A 22,031-nucleotide genomic window follows, 5' to 3' on the forward strand; every position below is an offset into this window, starting at 1 on the left:
CAGAATACTTTTGCTGTGGCCCCTCTGGAGGCACCATGGTGCCTTCACAGCATCACTGTGATGACTGACAGATGCTGAGCTCAGATGCAGCAGTATTGCGCAATGTGAAGACTTTCCAAATTCACACAGGATTTTTTTTTCTTCACTTTGGCGAGCCAGGAAGTCAAACCTGACAACATAAATGACAGCGTGAGTGCAGTGGAACGCTCATTCACAGATTGAAAGGTAAGCACAGCCTTTATGCTCTTTTTGGGGAAATCATTGTTATTCTGCTGCTCTTTTTAGAATATAAAAGAATAAACTTTGTTGTTCATTAAAACTTAAGGGGAATTTGACTGTGCTCACAACATAAACATTAAAGACGATGAGATATTTGACATCACGATGGTTTAAACGCGCTTCGCTCTGTTACTGCTTGTGTCGCACATACAGATAGTTTAAAGCAGGGGTGTCAAACTCATTTTAGTTTGGGGCCACATTCGGCCCAATTTAGATTCAAGAGGGCCGGATTAGTAAAAATCAATATATATATATCTATAAATGGATGTAAATGGACAACTTCCCTTTGTTTTAGTTCAAAGAAGTACAGGTTCATATTGCAAATGTGCTTTTATTGAACTATCTTTTTACAAAACATACGATAAACAACCTGGAATTTCTGAAGTCAGTGGTTCCCAAAGTTTTTCTGCAGGCCCCCCCCTTCTGTAGATAAGAATAGTTTCGCACCCCAACACACACACACACCTTTAGCTTCCAAACTCCACTGGAATTTCAAACATTGTAATTTATAAAACTGCAACTTATTATTTAACAAAATAATAAGGTGACAAATTACCTTTACTGCGATATGAAGAAGTATGGCCTCATTCATTTGCCTGAGGCGATACTTATTTGTATGGCTCCTCTTCCCATCGCGCACCGCAATAGCCTATCAGAGAATCTATCCTCGGAAAATCACCCTTCGTTTAGCGCTGATCTAATGCTGATGTGGAAACGCTGCATTTTGATCGCGAAATGCCGTGACTTCGCGGGTGGGTCACAGAATCGACATGCGTTGTGGGTATGGACAATGTACGTGTAAAAGCTCTTTGCTCTCGTCACATAAAATGACTCGGCGGGCCGGATTCGGCCTGTGACACCTGTGCTTTAAAGTAAATGTTGCTGATAACTTTGAGCCTCTTTAAGACCTTTTGAGTAATTTAAAGGCCCCTAACTTAAAGTCTTCAGCAGTAAGAAACCCTTGTGAAGCAGCAGTGGTCAATTTTGCTGATTTCACAGCTTTACCTGGAAAGCCACAAACACATTTTCATAAGTTTAAATGAGCTGAATAAAGGTCAATAAACCAGTGGCAGTCACGAGTTTGGCTCTCATCATCAAGCATCACATTGTGCATCGTAACCTTAATAACGCAAAACTGGGACTACCCACTTCTGGCAGCACACAGTTCATATCCCATTACCACATATTCTGCCCTGTGATTTGGTTTCACTCTGGTTTGTTTTGTCCAGAATGTCAGGAAGCACAGCTCTCACAGCCCTCATGTCCAAAGAGACGCAGGATGTCCCCGGCTCTGACCTGTCCTCTCCGCCGGCCTACACCAACCAGCCCCAGGAGCCCCCTCCTTACTCTGCAGCAGAGGTCACCTACCCTCCATCCATGGTGCAGCAAGACATAGAGACGTCGGACACAAGTCCACATCTAGCTTCGTCTTCTTTCGATGACAGCACAGTGAGGAGGGGCTTTGTAGGAAGGTTTGTGCTCAGCTTCTATATTTGTGTACAATTATTTATTGCAGTGTTGATTTGTTGATTGACGTCTTGATGTGCCTCTGTGTAGGTGTTCTGCATCGTGACTCTCATGCTGCTCTTCACCTTCACTGTTGTGTGTGTGTTCACCTTCTCCAACGTGGTTAAAGAAGCCGTGCAGCAAAACCTGTGGGCCTACCTCAGCTCCTACATCATCTTCCTTGTGGTCGTTAGCGCTTTCAGCTGCTGCAAGTCTTTCAGAAGGCGTCACCCCTGGAACATCGTGGCACTGGTGGGTTGGATCAATAGAGAAATTGATTTGTAGGTCTTGACCAGTTGTCTTTGCATTCACATACAGTATGTGGATGCATGGAGTTTGTTAAGATGGATCTGTTCTTCTGTTGCTTCCAAATGAAAACCTCAGTTTGTTGAGGTTTGGCTGACATTTGAAATGAGGGCAGTGTGTTCCTTTGCTGCGATGGCTTCCTGTAGACCGCATTGACACTGAAACACACACACTGCTGGGCTGGTTAATTTCCCCTGCTGTTTGCGTTTGTGTCTGCAAATGTATACAAATTCTACACAACAACTGTAATTGCAGCAATACAGAATGTAAACTACAAGGCACTCAGACGGCGCAGACAGCATGGAAAGTCCTGTGACAACAAACCCATATTTGTAGGAGGAGCTATAAATGTAGATTGACTGTTGTGTCTGCAGGTGGTGGTCAACCTGAGCTTATCCTACATGGTGGGAACCATCGCCTCCTTCCACAACACCACCAGTGTGGTCATCGCCACGGGGGTAACCATTGCCATATCTGTCGCCATCATCATCTTCTCACTACAGGTCAGACACACAGAGAAGTGAAGCCTCCTGCATATAGACACACACACTTATCAACTGCTTCTATGCTGAGCCATCATTTTAAAGAGGAAGTTACTAGAATAAAAATATCTTCTCTACTATATTGTTACTGACCGTGTGTAACATGTAGAATCCAGTATGTGCTATAGAATGTACCAGATGATTGAATAGCATGTCCTAATGCCTGGCTGTGTTGTCTACAGACTCGTTTTGATATGACCATATGGTCCGGTGTTCTGCTGATTCTGGTCGTGGACCTGATGATGTTCGGGATCTTCAGCACTTTCTACTTCTCCTCCATCATTGAGCTCCTCTGTGGATGTCTGGGAGCTCTGCTGTGCTCACTGGTGAGGGACACGGGAGGATGAGATGAATGAAGGAAGATGCAGACGCAACAATAGTTCCTTCTGTCCTGGTTCATTCTGAAGGAACCAACGGATTTGATTGATTTGTGTGTGTGTGTGTGTGTATGTGTGTGTGTATGAGCAGATTACATTTTACATTTCTTAACATTAACTAGTGCAAAGGTCAACCTGCAGTAACAACTTCAATCTTCTGCTCTCCTCTCAGATCCTGATGATTGACGTTCAGCTGTTGACCGGGAGGATGAGCCACCGCGTGGATCCGGAGGATTACGTCAGTGGTGCCCTCATTGTCTACCTGGACATAGTCCTCATCTTCCTCTACCTGCTGGGGGATCAGTGAGAACGTAGACGTAAGGCGTGTAGACGTGCACACACTCCACAGTGAACCCTCAATAAACCTGGCCTTTGTCTTGAATGAACAAATTATGATTGGAAAATCAAAGCAAAATCCACTTTCATGAACATGTTTTGCCTCAGATCAACACAGAATAGCAAAATGCAATTAATATAGGAACATGAGTGCAACAGGACACATCAGATGGATCAAGCCTCCTCTTCTTCTTCTTTTGCCCTGTAAACTTGCCATGTGTCACTTCAGCCTGGTGCTGACCCAGAGGGACTCACGGCTGGTCAGAATGTAACTCATTAACTCTTCTCAGGTGCAGTGTCCAGCGTGCTCTGCTTCTCCTCCTGGAACATTAAACAGGTATCTTGAAAAGAAAACAATTTTTTGTGGTGACAATGAGTTCTGATGTTACTCAAAGTACACATGTATACTTTGGCTGTGATGGATGGAAGGGTGGTTGGTAAAGACAATCTGAGACCAACGTGAATCAGTTCCCGCTTTGAGACTGGTATGCGGCGTATTAGAGGAGAATGTTTATTGATTGCGTCACCACAGTGGTATCTTATCTTGCATCCCCTCGACATGGACAATCTGCCTTTACTCTGGTATTAAAACAAATTGAGTTTTTATTTACTAAAATTGTAAATATGTAATGCAATTCAAGAAACCGCTTGGTCTTTGTCTGTTCAATATACTGTTTCTAAGCGCCGATCTTTTGTGTCTCAGAAGTTGTTTTTATATGTATTTTTTTTTACAATAAATATGTGTGACAGATGTTCTGTGTATGTCTGTTTTGCCTGCGTTTGTGTGTAAGTGTTGAGGTGTGTGTGTGTGGTTGTTTGAGCGTGTCGGGTTATATCAGTCACCGGCGAGAGGAATGCGACGATTCTTCCAATGTGTCTGGATCACACAGAATATAACAAGACTGTAAGTAAGAGTTGTTGCTGCTGCAGTGCCGTGCTACTTGAGGCACGACGTCATCTTCATGAAGACTATTAAACGCCGCAGCGACTCGAGTGTGGGTGTGGACAGAATACAGAAGTGACAGTAAAAGGATTCTGAAGTCTAAAAAAGAGAAGTTAAGCAATTCCTGACTTTTCCTGTGGCCCCTCTGGAGGCACCACGGTTCCTTCAGAGCATCACTTTGATTACTGACAGATGCTGAGCTCGGGCGCAGCAGTCTTGCGCAACGTGTGGATTTCCAAATTCACGCAAGATTTTTTTTCTTCACTTTGGCGAGTTAGGAAGTGAAACCTGACGGCATAAACGACAGCGTGAGTGCGGCGGAGCGCTCATTCACACAGTTGCACCGCCCGCAGCAAAGGTAAGCACAGCCTTTATGCTCTGTTTGGGAAATCATTGTTATTCTACTGCTCTATTTAGAATAGACTAGAATAAATGTTATTGTTCTTAAGGGGGAATTTGTTTTGTGTACAGTGCTGTACATTAAAAACAATGAGACATTTGACTTCACGATGGTTTAAACGCGCTAAAGTTCTTGTGTATTTATCACACATCGCTCTGTTACTGCTCGTGTCGCACATACAGATAGTTTAAAGTAAATGTTGCTAATAACTTTGAGCCTCTTTAAGACCTTTTGAGTAATTTAAAGGCCCCTAACTTAAGGTCTTCAGCAGTAACAGGAAGAAACCCTTGTGAAGCAGCAGTGGTCAGTTTTGCTGATTTCACAGCTTTGCCTGGAAAGCCACAAACACATTTTCATAAGTTTAAATGAGCTGAATAAAGATCAATAAACCAGTGCCAATCACGAGTTTGGCCAATAACAGAGGCAGAAGGGAAGTTTCAGTGTTACCTTTGGACTTCGTCCTCTCTCATCATCAAGCATCACATTGTGCATCGTAACCTTAATAACGCAAAACTGGGAGTACCCACTTCTGCCAGCACACAGTTCATATCCCACTACCACATATTCTGACCTGTGGTTTGGTTTCACTCTGGTTTGTTTTGTCCAGAATGTCAGGAAGTACAGCTCCCGTCATTTCCAAAGAGACGCAGGATGTCCCCGGCTCTGACCTGTCCTCTCCACCGGCCTACACCTACCAGGCCCAGGAGCCCCCTCCTTACTCTGCAGCCCCGGCCACCTACTCTCCATCCAAAATGCAGACGGAGCCCACCACGGGGGGATATCAGTCCTTCAGGGATATACAGCAAGAGATAGACACGTCAGACACAAGTCCACTTCTAGCTTCGTCTTCTTTCGATGACAGCACAGTGAGGAGGGGCTTTGTGAGGAAGGTTTGTGCTCAGCTTCAATATTTGTGTACAATTATTTGTTGCTGTGTTGATTAGTTGATTGACGTCTTGATGTGCCTCTGTGTAGGTGTTCTGCATCGTGACTCTCATGCTGCTCTTCACCTTCACTGTTGTGTGTGTGTTCACCTTCTCCAACGTGGTTAAAGAAGCCGTGCAGCAAAACCTGGGCGCCTACATCAGCTCCTTCGTCATCTTCATTGTGGTCGCTATCGCTCTCAGCTGCTGCAAGTCTTTCAGCAGGCGTCACCCCTGGAACATCGTGGCACTGGTGGGTTGGATCAATGGAGAAATCTATTCGTGGTCCTGACCATTTAGGTTTTTGCTTTGACATATTTGGATGCAGGAAGTTAGTTAAGATGGATCTGTTCTTTTGTTGCTTGTTGCTTGTTGAGGTTTGGCTGACATTTGTGTTCCTTTGCTGCGATGGCTTCCTGTACACCGCATTGACACTGACACACACACTGCTGGGCTGGAGTTCATTTCTCCTGTGGTTTGCTATTGTGTCTGCAAATGTATACAAATTCTACACAACAACAACAACTGTAATTGCAGCAAAACAAACTATGAGGTATATGTAAACTACAAGGCACTCAGACGGAGCAGACAGCATGGAAAGTCCTGTGACAACAAACCCATAATTGTAGGAGGAGCTATAAATGTAGATTGACTGTTGTGTCTGCAGGTGGTGGTCAACCTGAGCTTATCCTACATGGTGGGAACCATCGCCTCCTTCCACAACACCACCAGTGTGGTCATCACCATGGGAGTAACCATCGCCGTATCTGTTGCCATCATCATCTTCTCACTACAGGTCAGACACACAGAGAAGTGAAGCCTCCTGCATATAGACACACACACTTATCAACTGCTTCTATGCTGAGCCATCATTTTAAGGAGGAAGTTACCAGAATATTAATGGCTGCTACTATAGCTATTGTTATTGAACGTGTCAAGTGTACCGTGCAGAATCCAGTATGTACTATAGAATGTACCAGATGATTGAATAGCATGTCCTAATGCCTGGCTGTGTTGTCTACAGACTCGTTTTGATATGACCATATGGTCCGGTGTTCTGCTGATTCTGGTCGTGGACCTGATGATGTTCGGGATCTTCTGCACTTTCTACTACTCCTACATCACTGAGCTCCTCTATGGATGTCTGGGAGCTCTGCTGTACTCACTGGTGAGGGACACGGGAGGATGAGATGAATGAATGAAGATGCAGACGCAGCAATAGTTCCTTCTGTCCTGGTTCATTCTGAAGGAACCAACGGATTTGATTGATTTGAATGTAGCTATGTGTGTGTGTAGATTACATTTTACATTTCTTAACATTAACTAGTGCAAAGGTCAACCTGCAGTAACAACCCTTCGATCTTCTGCTCTCCTCTCAGATCCTGATGATTGACGTTCAGCTGATGACCGGGAGTATGAGCCACCGCGTGGATCCGGAGGATTACGTCAATGCTGCCCTCAATGTCTACCTGGACATAGTCCTCATCTTCCTCTACCTGCTGGGGAGGAGGTGAGAACGTAGACGTAAGGCGTGTAGACATGCACACACTCCACAGTGAACCCTAAATAAACCTGTCCTTTGTCTTGAATGAACAAATTATGATTGGAAAATCAAAGCACAATCCACTTTTTGTCTTGGCTTTACTTTAATAAAAATGTTTAATTGAACAAGCATGTATTGAATTTATTGTTTCTAATTTCTTAACACTCTGGCAGTTACAGTATAAAGAATAATAAGTATCAAACCCACCCAACATGTTTTGGTTCAGATCAACACAGAAAAGCAAAATGCAATTAATATGGAAACATGAGTGCAACAGGACACATCAGATGGATCAAGCCTCCTCGTCCTCTTGTTTTGCCCTGTAAACCTGCCATGTGTCAACTCATTAACTCAGGTGGCACTCGACTCCAGAGATTAAATGGACGTAAACAACAATTTTCTGACTGATGTGAACGACAACAGGGAGACAAAATGCAACTTCAGACAACCTTTACTGGTCCAACAACACAAAACCAACAATTAATGACACAGCATCTCAGTGAGCAACAAGGAGCGACGACGCCATCCAGCAGCCTGAACCCAGCGCTCTGCCTCACCACGGGGAAGGATAGTTGAACTGGATCCGCAGCAGGTACTTCATGCGAATCTGGGCAGGATCGTAAACCACAAACTCGTTGTAGAGGAGAGAGTACCGGCTGTTTTTACCCACAGACGTCTTCACTGCAGGTCCCATTGGCACCGTCACATCATCTCTGAGGAGCACAAAGGAACAAAACATGTTAGAGAGAACAAACGCAGAAGACTTAAGACTTTAGATGAAGTGAAGCAAATGCAGTACTGTCAAATAAATTAGGATTTGAGTCACGGGCTAAAACAAAAACCCTAATATGGTCTGTTGAGGACCTCAGGGTTGCTGGTTTTGTAACAACATCATGTTTTAGAGTGCACAGAGGGAATCCTCAGAGTTAGAGAAGTGGCACAGTGGGAGAGAGGGCAGGATGAATGAGCGATGCAAGGTCGGTCCATTAAAGTATGAGTCACCAGAGAACAAGCGGAGATCTACCTGCAGCACTTTCATTTAAGTGGTTCTACTCCAAAAGGCCTCTTCTTGAAATGAAGCACTGACATTTCTGTAAGGCCTCAGACAAACAGGCTGACGTCATGACAACAAGTATACAACTAAGCACTGATTAAGAGGGTAGATGTCAAGGTACCTGTCGTGAAAACTGTAGGAAACATGTTCAAGTGGGCGAATTATGCTTTTTATTTTCAATTTAGTGTAATATAACAGGGAGGATGTGTCGACACATTGCTCTGCCTGTTTCTTCCTGTCCTGAATGCTTTGTTTTGTTAAAGTATTGGCCACATTTCCCTTCTCACATAATGATTTCTGGTGTGCAACACTGTGAACAGTGGAATCGATGACTTGTCTGTATGAAATCAGGATAATGAGAGAGACTAACAGAGTGACAGATGTTTTGGGGTCAGGTCCCGTCTGTCCCAAGCCCTTGGTGCTGTGTTTTCCAGTGGGCATATTGTTGGCATCATAGTCGGCGTCCAGCAGCTCGTTACAGTCGCCCAGCGCGACCTGCAAACACACATCCACATTGATTATAGATTACAACGACCTTCTGACTGATAACTGTAGAGGGATATCAACACCAACCAATGATACAAACAATTTCACTTACCTAACCCTAACCCTAACCCTTTTCTTCCATGATCAGCTTCATGTTAGTTTGACACAGGTGACAAATGGCTGCTGTGAAAGCTACAATAGGAAGGTTTGAAAGAGTGTATGATTCTTTCTTTGTCTCTTTGTTGTCTTCACACACTGCATGACTCAATAAAACTAATTTGCGATCGCAAAGTATAGATTCCCTAAGAACAAACAAACCGCTTAAACTCTTGTGGAAGGCAGAATGTTTTTCTTGGCAGGTACAAGTTCTTCTCTCACTCAGCTGGTGGGACAAAAGGCAAAACACAACTCACCTCACACAGCAGCAAGAGGCCAATGTTGTTATTCTCACAGGCAAAGCAGTAGTTGGCGCTCTTTGACGACATGTCAGCGAAGTAGACTCCTTTACCAAACTGGACAAAAGACATATATTTGTATTTATATAGTAATGGCTGCATTATGTCAGCTTTCAGGTGTGTCGGTGCGATAATCTGGTGATTTACATGTTGGCAGACAAACCAACGAGCCACTATTGATGTTGTTAGTTCCCCCTGTGCTGTTTCTGCTGTGACATGTAGGAATGTTTGCTGTGAGAAAGGACCAAAGAACATCCTGTCCCTCCTACCATGTAGCCAGTGACGGGAGCTTCAGGTGGAGCCACTCGGAGTCCCTTGCTGAGGATGCCGACCCAGTTGGACAGGCGGGAACCGTGCCACAGCAGAGTCCTGGTATACACACGCACACGCACACACACACACACACACACACACACACACACACACACACACACACACACACACACACACACACACACACACACACACACACACACACACACACACACAGATCGTTTACACCTGAGACCACATGAACCAACCCTGTCCTGTCATGTATCCGGGCTGCTGCACTCTTAGCTGCTCTTGCCTGTTGTGCATCTGTGAGAGGAAGTTGTCCCTCTCGCCCTCTTTGTCCACTGAGAAGATGTCCAGCACCGTCATGGTGTAGTCACTGTGGGTTTTGGCGTGTGTGCTCTGCAGGTACTTCTCTATGAGCTTCACACAGCAAAGAGGAGAGTTTACAAAACAGGAACACCAGCAAGGGACCACAGTGTAAATAAGTTATTATACTTTTATGTGAGTTATGAGCATTTAAATACTGAGGAGTCTGATCGTTTATGTGCCTTTGATTCAAGCTACAATAGGTCCTGTGGTTGTACTGAGGCTGTCTTTGGTGGATAAACCGGTATTCTGACATGGTCCATTTCATTGGCTAGGTTTGAATGGAGCCTCTCTGAGTGCAGACGTGCACAATGACACGCCTATGAACACAACAGAGCTACGTGGGGACTATAAGTAAGAAACAATGGGTTTCTTGAAACAAAAATACCAACCCAAGCTATTTAAAGCAGTCTATACTTTCCCTCTTTAGCCTCTTAATCCTACAGTTACATACCCAAAGGAAAGGACGAATAACATAAATAACAACCACAAGGCCGATATGCAAAGTTTGTAACTGAAAATGTTTCATCTCTACTCATTTTCAAGGTGAAAAGAAAATCTTTATGTAGTTTAGTGTCCAAATGTGGCACCTTAGTGATAAATTACAATGCAGTGCTTTTTATGACCACTTGGGGGAGCTCTAGACACAAAGGACTTTTATCAGCCCATATAACCTAGCGTTTTGAACGAATTGGTTTCAGTTCAAGCCCACAAACCCCGAAAGTGTCGCTGCTGTGTTCCAGAGGCTGCAGCTGACAGTGGAGCGATTGATACTGTTTGTCCAGAGGATGCTCCTCACTGTCCCCGCTGGACTGGACCATCTTCACAGCTATCTGGATGTCACTCAGAGCCTGGAAGACCAAACAGAGCATATTGGAAATAGAAAACAGATGAAACAAGAACAAACACGCCTCCTTTAGATCTCCTTTACCTCCAACAGAGCAATTTTGTCCTTCAGATCTTGTTCACAGCTGATGAGTGGTGGAGTTTTCAACCTGGAGGATGAAAAGATTTGGTGAGTAATGAACATGAAGACGGGAAATATCAACCAATAGCTTTGAAAGCCAATCATTATGAAGTCATCTCTTCTCTGCCTATCCAGCGGCACATTTCATACCCAAAGTCATGTGGGATTCGTGTGTAGAACTGGCTGCAAGCGTCCCGCAGCTCTCGGCTGCTGCCTTTCTTCTTCTTCAAACACTCCTCGATTTTTTTCAGCGCAGTGTAGCCGGCGCTTATCTGCTCTGAGGTCAGTTTGCCTTCAGGTGGAGAGAGAATAACTGCATTCAGCGCTACTGTACATGGATGATCCATTCATTAACGTGCATAATTAAATCTGGAATATTGTTTTGTCATACGAAGCTAACAGCTTTGATAACCAAAGCAAGGATGCTGTCTTCAGTCTGCAGTGATCTTGATGGTGTCAGACTGACCGAGAGGAGCTTTCCGTATGTCAAACTTCATCTCCAGCACACACTCCTCCATGGCCTTCAGGTCACAGATGAGCTCTATCAGCGACTGGATCTTCTTGTCCAGCTTGGAGATTCTCTTCTCGGGTCCAGTGTCCAGTTTGCTCTGCTTCTCCTCCTGGAACATTAAACAGGCATATTGAAAAGAAAACAAGGAAGGAGGGACAGAATGGTGCACACACAGACAAGGATATGTGGAAGGACAGGATGGAGGCTTTAGTGAAGGAAACTAAGGGAGGACATAAGTGGAAACATTCCCACCACATCTTTACCACTTCATTGCTGCTGTAGTCCATGAACAACATGTCGTATTTTCCTGCTACTTTCTCAAACGTCTGCCGGTCTTCCCACATGTTCTTGGTCTTTTCAAAGAACCTGTAGGAATAAATGCTTCATGTTTCAGCATTGGTCTGAATCCAGCAGCATGTACGCTTTGCTTTCTAATGACACTATCTCACTTCTTGGTGAAGAGGTCTTTGGCTTTCTGCAGGTTCCCATCACAGGCTGTCAAACTGTTCTGTCCCACTTTCCCCACTGCAGAGACAAAGACATCACTAAAATACAGAACTTAACAGAGCAGGTTTATACTTCAGGGGGGAATAGAGCCTCTGAATAGCAGAGCTGTGTTAGCAAACCTCAGCTAGACTCTGCTTGTGTTCATTTCCCAGTAAAATTCAGACATTTACATGAATGGAGTGTGTGTGGAGTGAAAGTGGAGTGAACTCACCTCTGCCCCACCTCATCCACACAGTGTAGGTCAGGGAGTTGTTGTCTTTCAGCAGCTGGATCAGATAGTATTTGTTGTTATTGTAGTCAAGATTTGTCTGTAAAATAAGAAAAAGTGTTCAGCACATTCCTGCATTTAGAAATATAAAGTTAAAATACAATTCATAGATCCTGTTAAAGCTCAGTAAGATAGTTTTAGTTCCTCAGATCATCCCAGTCATTCAACACTACTTTGTTATGTTATTGTTTGATGTGTTTCACCTGGTTCAGCATCACGTCGTACACGTCGTTTCCCTCGTTGTAAACATGAGCCTGGGAGGAGAAAGACAAACAAAGGTGAACAACAATTAAACTGCATCTGGGAGGGATCAAACATCTACTTTAATTATGCATGAGGGAACTGATTGGAGCGATGCTGCACCTTTCCCACTTTGTGTTTGCATTCCTGGTCCACTGGAGCTTTTCCCTTCATGACCACCGTCCTCACCACCTCTGTGACCAAACACACACACAGATCAGCACAGGACCCACATATGAACACACATCAACAAGATGCTGATACCCTGATGCTGCTGTGTGTTTCTCATACAGGAGATTATAAAATGAAGTGTTTCATGTTACCGCTACTCTGCTCTTCTTCTTTTGGTATCTCTTTGGTCTTTGCTTGACTCTTGCTCTGCCCTCTCTTCCTCTTCGCTGCAGGCTGCTCCTCAGGCTCCCCCTCTTCTTCTTCTTTTTTAACCTCTTCTTCTTTTTTAACCTCAGCTGGTCTCCCATTGGTCTCCTCTGAGTCACTGGGTTCCTTCAGAATATCTAAATAGAACAGAAGAGACCATTTAAATACTATCAACAATTTAGATTTTTAAAAGAAGGAAAGAAAGAAAGAAACCAAACGTCCACCTGGTTTCACTGACTGAGAGCGAATCTTCCTCTTGTATTTGGTGACAGGATTCATCTGGACCATCTTCTTCAGATCCACGCTGTAGGGCCTGGAGCTCAGTGTCAGAGTGAGCGACTTCTTCCCTGAGGCGACGGCCGAGTCCAACAAGGCGCAATCTGAAGGCGAGTACGGCTCCCACTGACCTTCATCACCCTCCCACTGCCACACTGAGCACACAGACAGGAGAGCGGCGATGTTTACAGCTTATTACTGTGTGTGAAGAATCTCTGACATACAATTCATAGTTTAACATCAATAAATTGGAATGCATGTTAAAACATCTCGGACAGATTCAAACCACTAATGATGACATAAATAACAGCTTTTAGATGATCACTCTTTCAACAAGAGCTGCTGAGTGTTTAATTATAGAAATTATTCAAAGGTATTAAGATAAACTAACACACTTCCCACTGAGCAACTTCGAAAGACATCTCAAATGTGATGATTTAAGAAGAATAAGACGAGAGACGCACAATATTGTCTTAATGGATCAGAGACTTTGGGGTTATTACGGAAGTGGCAGATAATTAGAATATTTTAATACGTTCTCATCATCCCGATCAGTTACTTTGTTGTTTACTGAGAACTTCACAACAACAGCAACAAAGTGACGGTAGCGAGGTAATGTCCAGAGCGGATCAGCAATGTAATCGATCTGGACTTCCGTTGATCGCTTCCGTCAACAAACCTGTTTTAGACTGAACTTCTTCATTTTCTGCTGCGGTCTGACTCCTTGTGGATCTTGTTCGTCTCATAGTTAAAAAACAATAAGCAGGTCAGCCGCGGTACAGGGCGGGAGAAAGTCCGCACCACCACAGCTTCCTAGTAGCTGGAGCGGCGGAAGATCGTTTGTGTGAGACAGAGGGTCACTCCTTATTCTTCAAATCCCTCTTTTATATTTTCGATTTAATACTCAATCTAACACAGTTTTGTATCTTGTGTTTATGTACTTCACATAATCCTAAAATGAAACAATCAAACACGTAAAATATACATAAATGTTGGCCCTTAGGCAGACTTCAGGGCAGAGTGAACCCTCTTTGTACAGCAACGGGTGGAACGTAACTGCTGTGTCAAACGTTCCGCCCCACGCGATGGACGGACTTATTTTGCTGAAGGACCTGGATGATTATGAACGTGTTCGCGGATGCTGGACGCTGAGATGTTTTTCTGTAATTTTTCGAACCAAATTAAATCTTGTTAGAGCGCCATAGCGACCCTCCAGGAGACATGACGTCACGGGGCTGCGCTGCGTATCTCCTCTGTCAGAAGGCGGTGTTGGTGAGAGCCACATGCCGGGTGAGTGGGGATGAATATGGGCGGCATTGGAGGTCAAACACACTCACACACACACACACACACACACACACACACACACACACACTGTCAGAAACTAACTGAACTGGATTAAATAACTACAATTACTTTTGTCCCAACAAGATTAGTTTATAACCATACATGTATTTGCTCAACACCGAGCTGCATTGTGGACTATATGTTGATTTGAATTGACGGATATTCGCATGTAAATACTGTAGATAATAACGGAAGCTACATCTCACCTATGTTATTGTCTCAGACTGATGAGACTGACTACATCTTTTTAAATGATCAATAAGAATCTGTTTTTGTGATGTCATATATGTAATACTGGATAATAAACAGAGAGAGAGTATTTACAAAGACACTCTTTGAGATGCTGCTGCTTTAAGAGATTGAACATGTTGTTTTATTTAATGTGTTGTTGTTTGCAGGCGATGAGTGCAGCAGCTCACCCACAGTCGCAGGTGGATCGCCCAAACGGAGCCTCACACAGGAAGCTCCCGGGCGGCGTCAACCTGAAAATGGTGCGCTTACCTGAGGAACTCCAGACAGCTGCACTGTCAATCATTCATGGTACGTACAGATATTGATATTTGACAGGATCATCAGGTGTGTCTGCGTACAAATGCTGTGTGTCTCTTTATCACTCAGGAGCTCGAGTGAAACACCTGAAGCAGCGCGCGCTCAGCCTCACCAACTTCCTGTGGAGCCGGAAAAGAGCCGTGGAAGATTTGAAACTGCGGCAGAAAGCCATGGGCCTGGAGAAAGAGCTGTGGGAGAAAGCCATGGAGAATAGAGGTGGGTGACTGAATCATGGCCGAATGTCTGATAGCTACAAAGAGGTAATGGAGTGCAGGGGCATGCTGGAGAAACGTGCACGTGCTTTACATTGCAGATAGCGACGAACAGGCGGTGGAAGACCAAATCAGGAGGAAAGTCCTGTCAGAGCTCAAGAGAACCACATACCGCTGGACTCCGCAGAAGTGAGGCCTTCATTTACTCTGGAAATGTTTGGAAAGAATAATAAGAATTGTACTTGGATGTTTCGTTTCTTGGTTCAAAAAGTTAGAGAGCCACTGAGGTAAGGAGACTATCAGTGGATTCTAAACGGGAGTACTCATATTTGCTCTTAATTTCACTTAATTTAAGGAATAGAAAGTCTAATGATCTGAGTTTCTGTGCGTCAGGTTTGATGAGGAGCTCGGTGTGGTGTACATGGCGGCCCGGCTGGCTGGGGGCTACGCTGCAGTGAGGAGAGCTCTGAATGAGGTATGAACACGGGATTGCATCAACATTCTTCATATGTGAACCAGCCATTCAACTGGACAACTCAAAGTCGCACCTTTCCACCTCTCCGCTTTAAATTCAGAGCTCTTTCACTTCTACCATGTTCACCTCTAAACCACATAAACGTCATTTCCTTTTCAATCTGTCCAGATAAAGAAGAGAGACCCGACATTTTCCCCTCAGACCCTGCTGGACTTCGGGTCGGGCCTTGGATCGGTGGCCTGGTCAGTGTCCTGCTCAGCGCCAACGTATTTGTGTGAATGATGAGAGCATGAATTCAGCTCAGAGTCTTTGTTGTTCTCCCACAGGGCGTCACACTCTTTTTGGGGAGACACCCTGAAGGAGATGGTGTGTGTGGACATCTCCTCGCCCATGAACGACCTGGCAGAGCGACTACTCAAAGGTACACACCCACACAGATACACACACACTTCAGGCTTACTTAATGCTATTTCCTTGTTGGCTTATTGACATGTGTCTGTGTTGTTGGTCAGGTGATGATGAAAGCGCTGAGCCTCACATGAAGCAGGTGTATTTCCGTCAGTTCCTGCCGGTCTCTCCTAAGGTGAATCGTCTCTCTCTGTTTGCGCCACTGACAGACGCCTCAGGCAAACCTCACATGTAAAGTCCTGACAGTGTGTGTGTGTTTGTGCTTTCAGGTGCAGTTTGACCTGGTCGTAGCAGCTTTCAGCCTCTCAGAGCTCCGAAGCGCCAGAGAGCGAGAAGACGCCGTGTTCACGCTGTGGAGGAAGACCAGCTCGTATCTGGTGAGTGGATTCTATATGAGGCTCTGTTGTCTCTGTGCCATCAGGGTCTCCTCTCCAGCATTTGTGAATATATTTGATTTTATATTTGCATTTTATGTTACAGATTCTGATTGAAAATGGGACCAAAGAGGGTCATCAGATGATAATGGATGCCAGAGAGACTTTATTAATGGTAAATGGATGAAATGGAATAAATTGGATTCTGTTTTTTTTTTGTTTTTTTTTTTCCTGTGCATGAAAACATAAAATTTGGTACTGCTAAGTTGCATTCATCTTAACATCCAGCAGAGGGCAGTCACAGCGCCGTGTGAATGAATAATGACTCTGTCTGTCTGTCTGTCTGTCTGTCTGCAGAAACAAGAGAAGGCTGTGCACGACCCCCGCCCAGCGTCCGTGTTTGCCCCGGTATGGTCACATCCTATCTGCTCTACACACAGTGCAGCCATATGTCCAATGAGCCACAGGCGTATGACATGAAGTCTTTTGTTCTATACTGTTTCTAGTGTCCTCATGAACTGCAGTGTCCCAAACTGGTCAGCAAGCCTCCTCTCCCCTGCAACTTCATCCAGACCTATCACCCTCTGCCTCTGCCTGGGGTGAGACTAAACTCTGGGTTATGCTTTTGTCCGCATTTCAAATCAAAATCAAACAAATAGTCAACATCCTGATCGAAGTTACCACGGAGCCAGAAAATGACATCTCTACAGCTGTATTTTGTTAAATTATTGCAAACGAGGGTTCAAAATATGAGCTGATTAAATGAAAACAGCACTAACCGATACCTTTTCAATCCTCTTCTTCTCAGCAAGCCCATGGGATGACAGAGAGGTTCAGCTACGTGATTCTGAGCCGTGCTGGAGCAGATCCAGGAACTGTGGACTGGGCCAGGCTGGTGGCGCCGGTGCTGAAGAGATCCCGACACGTTCACTGTCGACTGTGCTGCCCAGACGGACAGCTGCACCACGTGATAGTGACGGCACGGAAGCACAGCAGGTAACGGGGAGGATGTGGGAATCATCTTAATGTTATAACTGAAGTTGCCGGCATGTTTAGGTTTCACTTTCAGGTGATGTCTTGCAGATTATTGAGTTTATATCCTATTTATTTACAGATTCCTCCAGCCATGGCTTCCCTGTGTCTGACTGAAGATGTTAACATATTATCTGTTCTTCCATCAGGGACGTCTACCGCTGCGCCCGAAGCAGAGACTGGGGAGATCAACTGCCAATCATTGAGCAAAAGGAGGAAATCCAGACTGACGAGTAGCTGATAAATACACATTTTACACTTTTGAAACAATGGAACAAACCCTAAACTCTTAAGGACGAGACACACATCAGATCAGTTACTGGAATACGACAATAGAAAGTCACACCCGGCTTTATTGTCAAACAATCATACATACTGTGTCTTTGAAACAAGCTGACTGTCTCCTAAATGTTTGAGAAATTCTGCTCTTAGTATTTTGATGTATATATGTTAAAAAGACAAGTTGAGCTAGATGGAGAGGAACAACTTTAAAGCCCCACATCCCAGCACCGCCCCTGAAGCAGATGAAACCTTATCACAACATCCGACAGTCATTCTTCAATGATGATAAATATGTCATTCATAATTGAATCCCTTTGATTTCCTCTATAATTTTCTGATGAATGTGATTATGACAGAGGAATTATCCTGCACTGATCATGTTGGAGGTAAATAAGACAATGTTTAGCCGAAGGACCCACATCACTGACAGCGGCGGCCTGGACGTCTTGCCCTGTTCTTTCTGCTACTGCGAGATCACAGCACACTCATCACTCAGTCATGTGCTAAATAAACTCTACTTATGGTGCTGCACTTTCATTCTGGTGCAAAGAATGAGGGTTTGACAAAAATACTCTGTGATTGTAAAAGACTGCATCCATTTCTTCTAAAGATGTTGATTTGAGTCATCGGTGTTCTTTATGTTGTTCTTTAACACACACTCATTGAATACACAATTTACATCAAATACAGTCTCAATGACATCATCTGACATCTGTTATCTCCTAACAATCTCTCTCAGGGCTGAGGTCAGGTCTGGGTACTTGTACTGAAAGCCAGTCTCTAAAGTGTTCTTAGGTATGACCTTCTGTCCCTGAGTGAGGAGGATGGCCCTCTCAGAGCCCAGCATGGCATTCAGGGCAAAACCAGGCACGGGTAAGATGGTGGGTCGATTCAGGATCCGGCCCAGTTCTTTAGTGAACTCGTGGTTGGTGTTCAGAGCCGGTGCGACTCCGTTGAGCACTTGGGGTGAAGGGGAAGGAGGAACAGCAGGGGTCTCCAGGGCGCCGGCGATGATCCCTGCCAGGTCCGACACATGGATCCAGGGGAACGGCTGTCTTCCAGACCCCAGGGTGCCTCCGAGCCCGAGCCAAAAGGGCAGCATCATCTGCTTCATGGCACCACCATCACGGCCCAGCACTATCCCTGGTGGAGAAAGGTAGGAACAACGTCAGCCTGTGGCACACACATGCGGCTCTCTTTACTGCAGCAGAGTCTCTTTCTCTCTCCCTCTCTCTCTCTCACCAGGCCTGACGATGACTTGTTTGGTAGTTGTTGCCACATTCTCAGGAAGAAGAGCAGCGGCCTCCCACTCTTTCACGAGTCTGGACAGGAGGTCAAAGGGCGTCCACTCACTGTCTTCTGTATACTCAGCTGTGAGACTGGGCTGGTAACATGCTGCGGGGTCATACAGTTTGTGTTCGCTTGGATCAATTAGATAAGTAGATACTGTTTATAATGTCGCAGACATGCAGCTTTATTTTAACTGAGAAATGGTTGGATGGACATTTTGACAGACTTACCTACAGCTGACACCAGGACCCAGGAGTGAGGGGGGCTGGGAGAGGCAGAGATCGCGTCAGCCAGAGCTTTGGTAGTGTCGATGCGGCTGGAGAACAAGTCCTTCTTATAGCTCTCATTCCACCTAAAACAACAAATACATGCTGAGTGGGATGGAACCCATAATGTTTCTCATTCTAAACAGATTATTCATCCACAGTCATACACTTTCAGGACTATTGGTTGGACAAAACAAGCTATCAGAAGATATTCCTCTGTATTTTTAGATTATGTGTGTGTGGTCAGAATGAAACAGCAGCGTTTTTTGTATCTTGTTCTTGAGTGAAATCGCCTCAAGCTCTCACCATCTCAGAGGGTTTAAGATATTCTCTCCAGCCAGGTTGACTGCACCATCGCATGCAGGGAGGCCACCAGACTCCAACTCACCCTGCAGGCACACATGGGAGGAAAAACTGTTTTGTGGGTCCAGGAAGAGAGATGACTCTGATCCCTGCACAATTGTGGTTGATCTAAATGAATCTGAGTCTTACCCATGTTATCTTCCCAGGACCAGGCTGGCGAGAGATCAGGGTGACCTCATGACCTTTGACTCTGAGCAGGCGAGTCAGCTCACGGCCCACAAAGCCAGACCCCCCTCCTTCAGTCAGGACAATGCAGAGAAATACACACATATACACAAGAAACCAAACAGAAGACAAACAGAAATGAGGTACAGAGTATTTGAATTATTAATTTATTTGAATTTGTATTGCAGTATTTATGAAGATCTGGATCTGTGCGCCCTACGGTTACGGACATCAAAGACTGATAATGATTTGTAAACATTAAGTATGATGTTTGCATATTTTGGTTCTCAGTAGTTTTTGCTGTACTGTGAGTGCGCATGCGTATGAGACATGCTTATAAAACAGGACACTTAGAACATTACTATTGACGACTTCAGCAACAATGAAACCAGGGACTACTGAGCCAAAACACATTTTTGTAGTCATATTAGTGACTTACATATGTAACGCACTTCAATCAGCCCGTCATTCACTCTACGCTTGCATTACATGGAGGCTAACCTTAGCTAGCGAGCTATCACATTAAGCTTTCCCTGCGTTACTTCGCACATTGACAAAACCTACTTACCGACTAATATTCTCATTTCAGTAACTCGGAGACAAAGCAAGGTATGAAATCACTGTGAGTCGCTGCAGTTGATCAGGTGAGTACGCCGCTGCTGCGAGAGTCTCGTTGTTTGCCTTTATAGACCCAACGGCTTGCCGTACACAGGGACGTCGTTTTGTAGTTTAAATGCTACCGGGGAAAATGTTATAAAATAACAGGTGGAACTCTACCACAGATTTATTTAAACGCAGCTTCTCATCTGTTACAGATATTTAGACATATATTTGAGACACATTTGTATAAAAATTTGAAATATTAGATTTAACTGCAAATGCACAGCAACAAAGCGTCACTGAATTAATAGATGCAAACATTAAGTAGGTTTTTTTATTATTTGGAGCTCAATTTGGGGAAAGCGCACGCAGGGAGTCTGTCTCTGTGTGTTATACTTCTATAATCACTGTAAAACGTCGCTTTATATTTCATCAACCATTGTGCATTTTTATTTCGTTATCAAATTAAGCTTCAAGAAACTCCCAGTGCGCCTGAAGGTCGCATAACATTACAAACTGCTTCAGAATGTCAAATTTTTATGACCAGAACTAAAATGTATCAAACCAATTAGGATTGGACTTTTACTGAATATAATTGAAAGTAAACGCCTCTAAAGTGGCTCTGTGTGTTGCGGCGATGTGAGGATCCGGAAGCTGCATGAGGACAACAAACACGTGGTTTGATTAGCAGCAGATATAAGCGAGCCCTCCGCCTCATCAGCGTTCTATTCCCCCGGATCAAGAGTGTCGGCTAGACCGCAGCCTGCCGGGTGAGCGGCGTCATGTGTTCGGATTCTTTTGCACGGTAAGATTCCCTTCACATTTGACATTAATTACCGCTTATCACGTGTAAATATCGTGCTGTTTGTGGCTTTTTGTGGCTTCCTGTTAGCTCGCAGCTTAAACGCTCCCACAGACCTCGTGGTTGGCGCTAATGGGCCGACATGAGTTTCATTAAAAAACAAATCCTGCCAAAAGTATAAACTCTAGCGGTCAGGATGCTGAATCACGATGGTGCTGGGAATTAATAAAGAAATTCGACTATTTGATGGAGCAATCGCTTTAGAAGGATTGAATTCGACACTAGAAAGTACTTATTTTAAACTAAGTATTAAATATACCGCAACTTTGGAGCTGATCGCTCTTCTCTCTAGTTAAGCAGGTGCAGAGCTGTTTGCTAGATTGTTTCCATATGTGAAGCCGCTAAAACACGCGAGTCCAACATGTGATCAGTCAAACCATAAATGATGATTTTGCTAGTCCGTGTTTCACCTGAACCTCGTGATTACAAATGTACTGCACTGATGGGTTTGACTTCACACACGCACACACCTAGTGAGGATGAGCCACATGCAGAGGGAAGGTTTAATACTTATTTCTCTTGCAGGCTTGCTGGCCCAGGACTGGATTTCTTCATCTTCCTCATCAGGTAAGCTCTAAAACATTCTCACCTGGTTGTAGTTTCAAATATTTTCAGGTTATTTGACATTAATTTACTGTTTTTGTTCCTTTCAGGTAAATGAAACGCTGCTGCTGGAAGGTTGCAGTCTACTGAATGTGTTAAGAATGGAGCAGGATGTACTTCATCTCCTCTAGAGCTCTGAGCAATTTGGTATTCTGTAATGTCACTTTTGTGTAAAATGAGGTCCTTAAATGAGAAGTTTTTGTGAAATGCTAACCATTGGAATAAAGCTGACTGATAACTGAATACTTCTATCTGTTTAATTCT

The 22,031-nt window shown here is 44.4% G+C and overlaps 5 protein-coding genes and 1 long non-coding RNA gene across 6 annotated transcripts; 4 read left to right on the forward strand and 2 right to left on the reverse strand.

The window, feature by feature from the left end:
- Positions 1-1,316: 1,316 nt before the first annotated feature.
- LOC142996680 (protein lifeguard 1-like) lies at positions 1,317-4,073 on the forward strand. The gene is made up of 5 exons (XM_076147691.1): positions 1,317-1,755; positions 1,837-2,037; positions 2,466-2,594; positions 2,816-2,959; positions 3,183-4,073. The coding sequence occupies exons 1-5, from the start codon at positions 1,510-1,512 to the stop codon at positions 3,315-3,317; spliced, it is 855 nt and encodes a 284-aa protein (XP_076003806.1). The 5' UTR covers positions 1,317-1,509; the 3' UTR covers positions 3,318-4,073.
- Positions 4,074-4,524: 451 nt separating this feature from the next.
- Positions 4,525-7,288, forward strand: LOC142998789 (protein lifeguard 1-like). The gene is made up of 6 exons (XM_076148384.1): positions 4,525-4,647; positions 5,297-5,579; positions 5,665-5,865; positions 6,280-6,408; positions 6,637-6,780; positions 6,992-7,288. The coding sequence occupies exons 2-6, from the start codon at positions 5,298-5,300 to the stop codon at positions 7,124-7,126; spliced, it is 891 nt and encodes a 296-aa protein (XP_076004499.1). The 5' UTR covers positions 4,525-4,647; position 5,297; the 3' UTR covers positions 7,127-7,288.
- Position 7,289: 1 nt separating this feature from the next.
- On the reverse strand, positions 7,290-13,772 carry parp2 (poly (ADP-ribose) polymerase 2). The gene is made up of 17 exons (XM_076148381.1): positions 13,619-13,772; positions 12,888-13,094; positions 12,609-12,800; positions 12,409-12,479; positions 12,249-12,299; positions 11,989-12,085; positions 11,720-11,795; positions 11,534-11,636; positions 11,226-11,379; positions 10,910-11,051; positions 10,724-10,787; positions 10,509-10,643; positions 9,719-9,846; positions 9,420-9,519; positions 9,109-9,207; positions 8,580-8,704; positions 7,290-7,868 (listed from the first exon to the last, which is right to left on the reverse strand). Exons 1-17 carry the CDS (start codon positions 13,683-13,685, stop codon positions 7,709-7,711), a joined length of 1,971 nt encoding a protein of 656 aa, XP_076004496.1. The 5' UTR covers positions 13,686-13,772; the 3' UTR covers positions 7,290-7,708.
- Positions 13,773-13,912: 140 nt separating this feature from the next.
- On the forward strand, positions 13,913-18,173 carry mettl17 (methyltransferase like 17). The gene is made up of 14 exons (XM_076148382.1): positions 13,913-14,229; positions 14,685-14,826; positions 14,905-15,051; positions 15,149-15,236; positions 15,441-15,522; positions 15,691-15,764; positions 15,849-15,943; positions 16,035-16,105; positions 16,200-16,307; positions 16,411-16,479; positions 16,662-16,712; positions 16,811-16,903; positions 17,113-17,300; positions 17,486-18,173. The coding sequence occupies exons 1-14, from the start codon at positions 14,161-14,163 to the stop codon at positions 17,571-17,573; spliced, it is 1,365 nt and encodes a 454-aa protein (XP_076004497.1). The 5' UTR covers positions 13,913-14,160; the 3' UTR covers positions 17,574-18,173.
- sdr39u1 (short chain dehydrogenase/reductase family 39U, member 1) lies at positions 17,610-20,398 on the reverse strand. Its single transcript, XM_076148383.1, has 6 exons — positions 20,271-20,398; positions 19,667-19,773; positions 19,481-19,563; positions 19,139-19,260; positions 18,861-19,013; positions 17,610-18,761 (listed from the first exon to the last, which is right to left on the reverse strand). The coding sequence occupies exons 1-6, from the start codon at positions 20,284-20,286 to the stop codon at positions 18,334-18,336; spliced, it is 909 nt and encodes a 302-aa protein (XP_076004498.1). The 5' UTR covers positions 20,287-20,398; the 3' UTR covers positions 17,610-18,333.
- A 579-nt stretch (positions 20,399-20,977) lies between these two features.
- LOC143000027 (uncharacterized) lies at positions 20,978-22,005 on the forward strand. The gene is made up of 3 exons (XR_012963590.1): positions 20,978-21,107; positions 21,690-21,731; positions 21,818-22,005. It is a non-coding gene; the product is annotated as an uncharacterized LOC143000027 (long non-coding RNA).
- The last annotated feature ends 26 nt before the right edge of the window (positions 22,006-22,031 follow it).

This window comes from Genypterus blacodes, unplaced genomic scaffold (assembly GCF_046128005.1).
Source record: "Genypterus blacodes isolate CSIRO-AG114 ecotype Tasmania unplaced genomic scaffold, CSIRO-AGI_Gbla_v1 ptg000005l_1, whole genome shotgun sequence".
NCBI lineage: Eukaryota > Metazoa > Chordata > Actinopteri > Ophidiiformes > Ophidiidae > Genypterus > Genypterus blacodes.